The 7382-nt window shown below is 36.7% G+C and overlaps 1 protein-coding gene across 2 annotated transcripts in view; it reads right to left on the bottom strand.

Moving 5' to 3' along the window:
- Positions 1-710: 710 nt before the first annotated feature.
- larp1 (La ribonucleoprotein 1, translational regulator) overlaps positions 711-7382 on the bottom strand; it is a 102280-nt gene continuing 95608 nt past the window's right edge. For both annotated transcript variants that reach the window (XM_039776141.1, XM_039776142.1), the window contains exons 18-19: positions 5928-6055; positions 711-3053 (exon numbers count right to left, since the gene is read on the bottom strand). In XM_039776141.1, coding sequence (XP_039632075.1) covers positions 2850-3053; positions 5928-6055 — 332 coding nt within the window. In that variant the 3' untranslated portion in view covers positions 711-2849. The remainder of the gene's footprint in view (positions 3054-5927; positions 6056-7382) is intronic.

Here is a 7382-nt window from a genome sequence, read left to right as displayed (position 1 = left end):
CAGGCCTATTCACTGAGAAAAGTGTCAATAAAAACATTTTTAAAAAACTGAAGAAAAAAAAAGAAAATCTTCCACTCTCCAAATTTTTAAATAAGGGTTTTTGTATATTTTATGTTTTTATTTAAAGGAAAAGCAGAATTACTACAAATTACAAATAACACTACTAGAGGAGCAAATCACATCAGCCTACAAAGCAGGTATAATGAATAATAAATGTTATAATACAAGTTCTCATTCAAGTATTTTACACATTTTTCTATTATTTCATGAATTATGTTTAACTGACTACCAGGATATTACAATGGAAATGATTTATTAACATTACATGAATCATATACAGCTATTTATATGGCTTTATGGAATTTGTCCTGCATTGTCTTCAGGCATTTAACGGCCTACCTCAAAGGTCTTGGAAAGATGCACAAACAGCAGTCATTTTATGATTTTAACAAGAACCTCAACCTTCTCCTTTATGACACAAAAATAATGAGCCATACCAGCTGAACAGAAAAAGAAAAAGGATTAAAGCATCAAATCAAAGAAAATGACAAATAAGATTGAATTCAAAAGGCTTCAGCACACTCTAACCTCTTACAACACCTACTCAACTTCCCGTTGTGCCCATAGAGCAGATGACCCCAAAAAAGAGACATAAATCCTCCTTTTACAATGGAAGAGAATAAAAGTTACATACATCTGCAGAATTCAGCTTTTTTTTTGTTAAGTGAAAGCTAAAAGAAAGCAAAACCATCTGAATGAAAAATAAAAACTAAACACAGTTAAAATTGAAGTCACTCTTGAGCTTTCATTCAAGTAAACTAAATCAGATTGAAAATCAACAAAGTGAAAAAAAAAAGGCCTAAAGGATTGTGCATAAACTTGAGCCCATTTGAAAAATCCACTGGACCTCTGCAGCTGCTTAAAAGAAAAACAAATTATCACACAGGCTCTAAAACCGAGGCTCTCTTAATAATTTAACTAATATTAATTACAAAAGTAACAGACCTGAGGATAACAAGGATGACTAAATTGTTTCTCTGAGCACTGATGTATGGGAAAGGACAAAATAAAAATGGAGTATATCTAACGGACAGAAAAGTTTTATAAAAATTGGAAAGCTGTTGCAGGGCCTTACTTTTGAACTAGGAACCTGCAATGTCCAAATCGAATCAATGTAACAGAGAATGGCTTCTGTAAATGTGTACATTTTTTTTTGAGGATTTTACTGTGACTTCACCACCGCTCAGACCCAATGTGACAACAAAAATTTCTTTATAAATGGTAATTGTTGTAAGTAAAATCTAAAATCAAAAATATTTAACTCAAACTGTTCCACACTGAAACAATTTTAGATTGGGAGATTAGGCCTAAAATGCAATTAGCATTTAAATTTAATATAAACTTGTGAGAAAGAAAAATGTTTAAAAAAAAAAAACAATTAAGAAAAAAATGGTCTTTCAGCTGTTGGCTACAAGCTGAATGTGCAAAACTATTCTTTTTTTTGTTTTCAATTAAATCCTTTTAACTTCAATATCAAAATACCAGAGACTTAAAATGCTTCCTGTGGTGTATTCAAAAGGAAAGGATTACTTACCAAATTAAATATGAAAGAGAGGGAGGGAATAAGTCAGATGTATGTCTGTCAGGGCAAAGAGTTCATGCACTGAGCACAGTGGCAAAATAGTGCTTCGTTGTTTGTGGAAATGTCTTGGTTATGCATGTATGTTAGCAGGCATCTTGGCAACATGTTGATTGGCTCATGACCCAGATAGACAAAGACAGATTTACAGTTTTTTTTTTTTTAACATGCATTTTGCAGATGTGTCCGTCTGCCCTTTAAGACACACCGGTCACACTGGCTAGTAGCAACCATTCAGCTTTTTGTCTTAGAAGCAGCATTTCTATGCCTGTTTTCTCATGATACTCTGTTAAGCATGTTAAATATATACAATCAAAAGCACCTACAACATTTAAGGTGTATTATGACAATTGTTTCAAGTATTCAGTCTGCAGTTCCAGTTGTCTTGAGCTCATTAATGATATAAATCAATGCATTCTCCTTGAGAGTAACTTCGGCAGAAGAGTCTGCTGCAAATGGATCCAACAATGATTTGCAACAGACCAGTTGATACTTGGAAGACAGCAGCCAGATGAGGTGACAATCTGGTGGACAATCTATTTCCAGTGAAGCATGGCTGAAGTATTGTTTCATTGCGATTACATTTTGTACAATCAGCTATAACATTAAGGGTGATGGGTGTTAACGAAGCACAAGTAAGTGAAAATAAGGCAACTTTCAAAGATTCTGCTCATCATGATAATATTTAAATGTCTTAAGTTTTTTTTTTTTTTTGTACTGTTTGTCTTTTTTCCAGCCTCAAACCCGTCAAGTAAAACTCTCCTTTCAAAACAGCAGTCTCTTAAATGAGTCTTAATAAAGCAAATTGAAAAGGTACAAGTTTTAAAGTTAGATGAGGATGACTAGTGTCTCCTGATTGGTTCATGAACAGCATAAGTCTGTGATAAAGGAGGTCCAAAAAATTAAAACGTCTCTGCGCTTCACGAATGATAAAATAACTGCAAAACATATTTCTCCAAAACTGATTGTCTTTGAAAAAGGTGTGGGTTTATAAGAGAAATTAAAACAGGCATTCAGCCTCTTTCTTTCTTTTAGTAGTCCATGTCAGTCTTCTCTCAGAGATGAAGTTAAAATAAAACAAAACTTGTGTACAATAAGAATCACTCTCCAATAAAAGAAAAATGTCTTATGCTTCAAATGTTGGACCCCCTGTATTAAAAGCAAAAAAGAAAAAAAAATCAAATTGTTAAAAACCCACACCTCCATTGCATTAGTTTTGCTCTGGTTTTAACTCTGAAGCAGCAGTTTTCTGATTCAGATTTTTGGCACCCTCTCTGGAAGCTGCCTGTGCACTCTGAGCTTGGCTCTGTCCTGGCTGGCTGGGCGGCCGGCTAGAGGACTGGGATGGGTAGCGTCGCCTTCCATCTCCAGCAGAAGGATGTCTTCTTCGACCTCCATCTTCACCCATCGGAGGCTGGAAAAAAAGAAAGATGAAAATCAATACTCTTATAACAGAAAATAGATTTTAAAAAAAAGCCAAGTAAAACTTTAGAATTTTATTATGTGGAATTGCAATGCTGAAGTATTACATTTACTTACTCAGCTGATGCTTTTATCCAAGGCAGCTTACAACATTTGAGATATAGTTGGTTACATTTCTCACAGACAGGTGATGTGACTTGCTCAGGGTCACGCAGTGTCATGGCCATTACTAGCTTTAGCACTTACTAGAAGGCATCGCACCCCCTGCTAATATCACCAGTCCTAGAAAAATGTTACAAGGAAAAGGGGTGACTTCTGTTGAGTTTCGCACATTTGAAGAGTGGGGGGTAAACAGTAGGTTGGGGGCTGGTCTCCCTTGAGTTAAAATGCTGTAGAAAAGCTGGGGGAGGTGGGTTCCCAAAAGGATCCATGCATGCCAGAGAGCACATCAGAGGGATTGGGGGGCAGGGGGGCAACGGCTCTCAACGATTGGGGCTGTCACACCATGAGATGGGGTGGAGGGGTTCCCACGAAGGTCTGGGGCTAAAGCATCAAAAGCCCCCTACTAACTACACCACTGGTTCAGAGCCTTAACCACTATGCCACATTGCCTACTAATTAGTACAGGTACTTTTTTTTTTTTTTGTATCTGTGTGATAATAAAAAAGTTCCATTAAAGGTTGAAAATACTTTACGACGACATTAGGCTGCCCAGTTATGAGGGAGGGGATGAACCCAATATTGTTAACCATGCAGAAATCTACAGTCTAACTACTTGCATTTTAAGACTTGAAGATTGCAAGACTTCACTGTCATAGATGTCTACATAAACATAGACACACTATTATAATAATAATAAATAAGAACTTGATTTTGTAGTCATTCAGTATTTTGTGAGATGACGACGTGCAGTTATCATTGCTTTACACCATTTGTGCGTTTATCACACAAGCCTCTGAATCGCCAGCTGCAGGAGTTTATCCCCATTCATGCAAAAGGATCTGACTAAAGGTGTTAAATGAATGCTTTCCAGATACGGCAAGTTCAGCAGCAACTCAAACTCCTTTCTTTTTTCTATTCTATTATGGAATGTAAAACAGACAAATGAGGCTCTCTTCTGATTGTCAAGTCATAACAACCAGGTTACTTATTCTTTGTAGCTGAATCATATTCATTGTACTTCAGGGTCAAGCGCTCATTGATTGTCAGCCTTAAAATGCATATTAGCCCTCCTCTAGACTTAAGACCACATCAAACCAATCATGTTTGATTTTGTTAGGTTAAGTCACAGAATGGCTGTAGTGAGCAGCTGGGGCCGTGCATATGACTCAATAAAACTTTGTAAATGAATTCAGTGACTGAAAAATTTCTGGAAAAATCATGTGATGCAACAGCGCCTTAAGTTGCTGACCACTTTCAGTCAGAGGACCATATCTGTATATATTGGTAAGTCAAGGCATCACTTGCACACTAGGCTTTTCACCAGATAGTTGTGAATGCAGCCATGTGTGTGCAAAAAAAAAAAAAAATTTCCTACCATATGGTCAGATATCTAGGCAGTGTAAGCAGAAGACCTCGGATAGGTCTTGCTTTAAGGCCAGCACAGCATGGAGTCGATCCCAGATGAACAGGCTATGTCTGAGAGGCAGATCTGAAAAAATCGCTGACCTCTCAGATAGACAAAGACAATATATAGCTGTTCTGGTAGGTTCACTGTGAGCAAAAAGATCCTGGACAGTCACCCATTCTGCAATCAGGTAAAATATCCCCTGTTGTTGAGACACAGTGGAGTGACTTTACTCACACTGGCTGGCAACATTGACACATGCCAGCACATCAATCACCTTCTCCCTTACTTCTTGTGGTATCTGAGATACTATAGAATGCAAAGAAATCCTTACAAGTGTGGTCTTTGGCTTGCCGTAACCTAAGATTTGAAATAAAGCTTTTTAAAGGGTAACATGATCAGACATTCTTTCTAGACCTCTTTAAATAAAAGTGCACCAATCTAGCTTTGTGTATTTGGTAAGATGCAATATCTCAAAATGTAATCTGTTTTGCACACGATATATAACTACAGTTTTCTAATTACAAAAAATTTTAGTAGTAAAAGAATAGTCAGGTAGATGGTGAAGTGTATCGGGAATAGTCAGGAAGAATTAAAATATACAGACAATAAAATAGCAGGATAGGCGTCAAACTAAAAGAAATGGGAGTTCTGGGGGAAGTGTGTACAGTACATGTTTTAGACAATTCTGCACCTAAGAAGCAGAAGGTTATGGTACAGATGATAACAAAGCTAGGTGGACAGGCATGATTGAATTAAATCATTACAGAGGGATTTGGACAGCATACAGGCTTGGGTACATTAAATTTAATGTAAGTAAAAGAATTAAGACACATGAAGTAAAACTGTCAGATTTGAACACAAAATAGGTTGTCTGAAATTTGAAAGGACTGCATAGAAGAAGTCACCAGTATCACTGTTCAGACTGTATTTCAAAAGCCACTAAGAAGGCTAATGGAATGTTAGGTTATATAGCACAAAGTGCAGAAGTCAAAGGTGGTTATGCTTAAGATTTGCAACACACTGGAGAGGCCTCAACTGCAGTACTATGCACAGTACTGGCCTTCAGGCTACCGAAAAAGACATAGAAGAACTAGAAATAGTTCAGATACGAGCAACTAGGCTAATTCCAGGACTGTAGGGGATGAGTTGTGAGGAAAGAATAAACAGTGGATCATGGCTGTTATTTTAAAATGAGTTCAACAAAAACATAGATATTAAAACTTACATAACACTGCTCTGAGGTAGAGAAATTACATTCATCCACTTACAAAACACATCTAGAGGTTATATACTTACATCTACCCTGAAATCTTCAAGACGCTTGAATTTACTCAAATACTCTTGCAATTTTGTATCAATATCCAGATTTTTAGCTTTTGAGTACTTGAGATAAGCCCAAAATTTTTCAAGTCCATATAACTGTCCTATAAAAAGCACAAAAGAAAAAAAAATGTTAAAAACCAAATCTAAAAATATATGCTTCCAAACTAAACATAATACATCTGCAAAATGTTTCCGAAATCTAAGTCACAAATCCTTTTCAAAGCAATGTATGTCTAAAATTGTAATAATGTTTGACTTTTCTTTAGCAATAAACCAAATGTAACTAAATAAACTGAATATATCATCAGTACTACTACGCAAATGCTTTAGGCACTTCAGAAAATTAAAAAATGTTTATTTAGATTGTTATTTTAGGTCTTCTTGATTAGTGTGACAATAGAGTGAAAGAAGAAAATAAAAACACAAGAACCATGGTGTATAAAAATGGCAGCAGGTGCTTTGGACAGATTAGTAACCTTTTTGCCTATAACAGAAGGTAGTTTGTCCACCAAATGCCAGGAGAATGATACACTGATGAATATCCAGAAGCAACAGAGGCAGATTCTCATTTATCAAGGAGTTGTCTGACTTGTCCTAAGTTTAATCTCTGCAACATGACAATGACCTCAAACAAATATGCATAAAAACATAAATCTATCTGCACTGAAACCCAGTATAGGGAATCAAGCAAATGAACATATGGCCCCCACAGAACCCAGATCTCAATATCATTGAACCTACATACATTATACACATTCACGGAGCAAATTATTAAGAACTATATACGTGCATATCCATGCAATTATCTATTCAGGCACTCATTTGGTGGCACAACAGCACAATGCATAAAATCATGCAAGAATACTGTGGGTCTGGAGCTTCAATTAATGTTGTCAGAAATTTTTACTGTGGTATGACTATTGGTGCCAGACTGGGTAGTTTGAGTATTTTTTGTAACTGCTGATTCTCCAGGGATTTTGAAGCATAATAGTCTCTAGAGCTTAAACAAAACTGTATTAAAAAAAAAAACAAACCACAGCATTAGTTCAGTGCACAGAAACACAGAGAGGTCGGAGGAGAATGGTCAGAAGGGTAAAAGCTGACAAAAAGGCTAAGGGTAAGTCAGATACCCACTATGTACAACTGACTTGTGAAGAAAAGCATGTCATAATGCACAAAACACTGAACCTTAAGGACATGTTGTGCTCCACTTTTGCCAGCCATGAACAGAAACCCGAGGCTGAAGTGGGCATAAGCTCACCACATCTGGCCAGATATGATGAAGCACGATTTCTGCAGTGGCACACAAATCCATGCACCAACCTTTTTCGTGTCAACGTTCTGGACTGCTGGAGGTAGTGGCAGTATAATGGTGAAGAGAATGCTTTCTTGGCACCCTTTGGCCTGTTGAAACCAATCAATCATTTG

The sequence above is a fragment of the Polypterus senegalus genome, chromosome 13, assembly GCF_016835505.1.
Source record: "Polypterus senegalus isolate Bchr_013 chromosome 13, ASM1683550v1, whole genome shotgun sequence".
Lineage (NCBI taxonomy): Eukaryota > Metazoa > Chordata > Cladistia > Polypteriformes > Polypteridae > Polypterus > Polypterus senegalus.
Note: the sequence above shows the minus strand (reverse complement) of the source record. Positions and strands in the feature narration are given on the sequence as shown.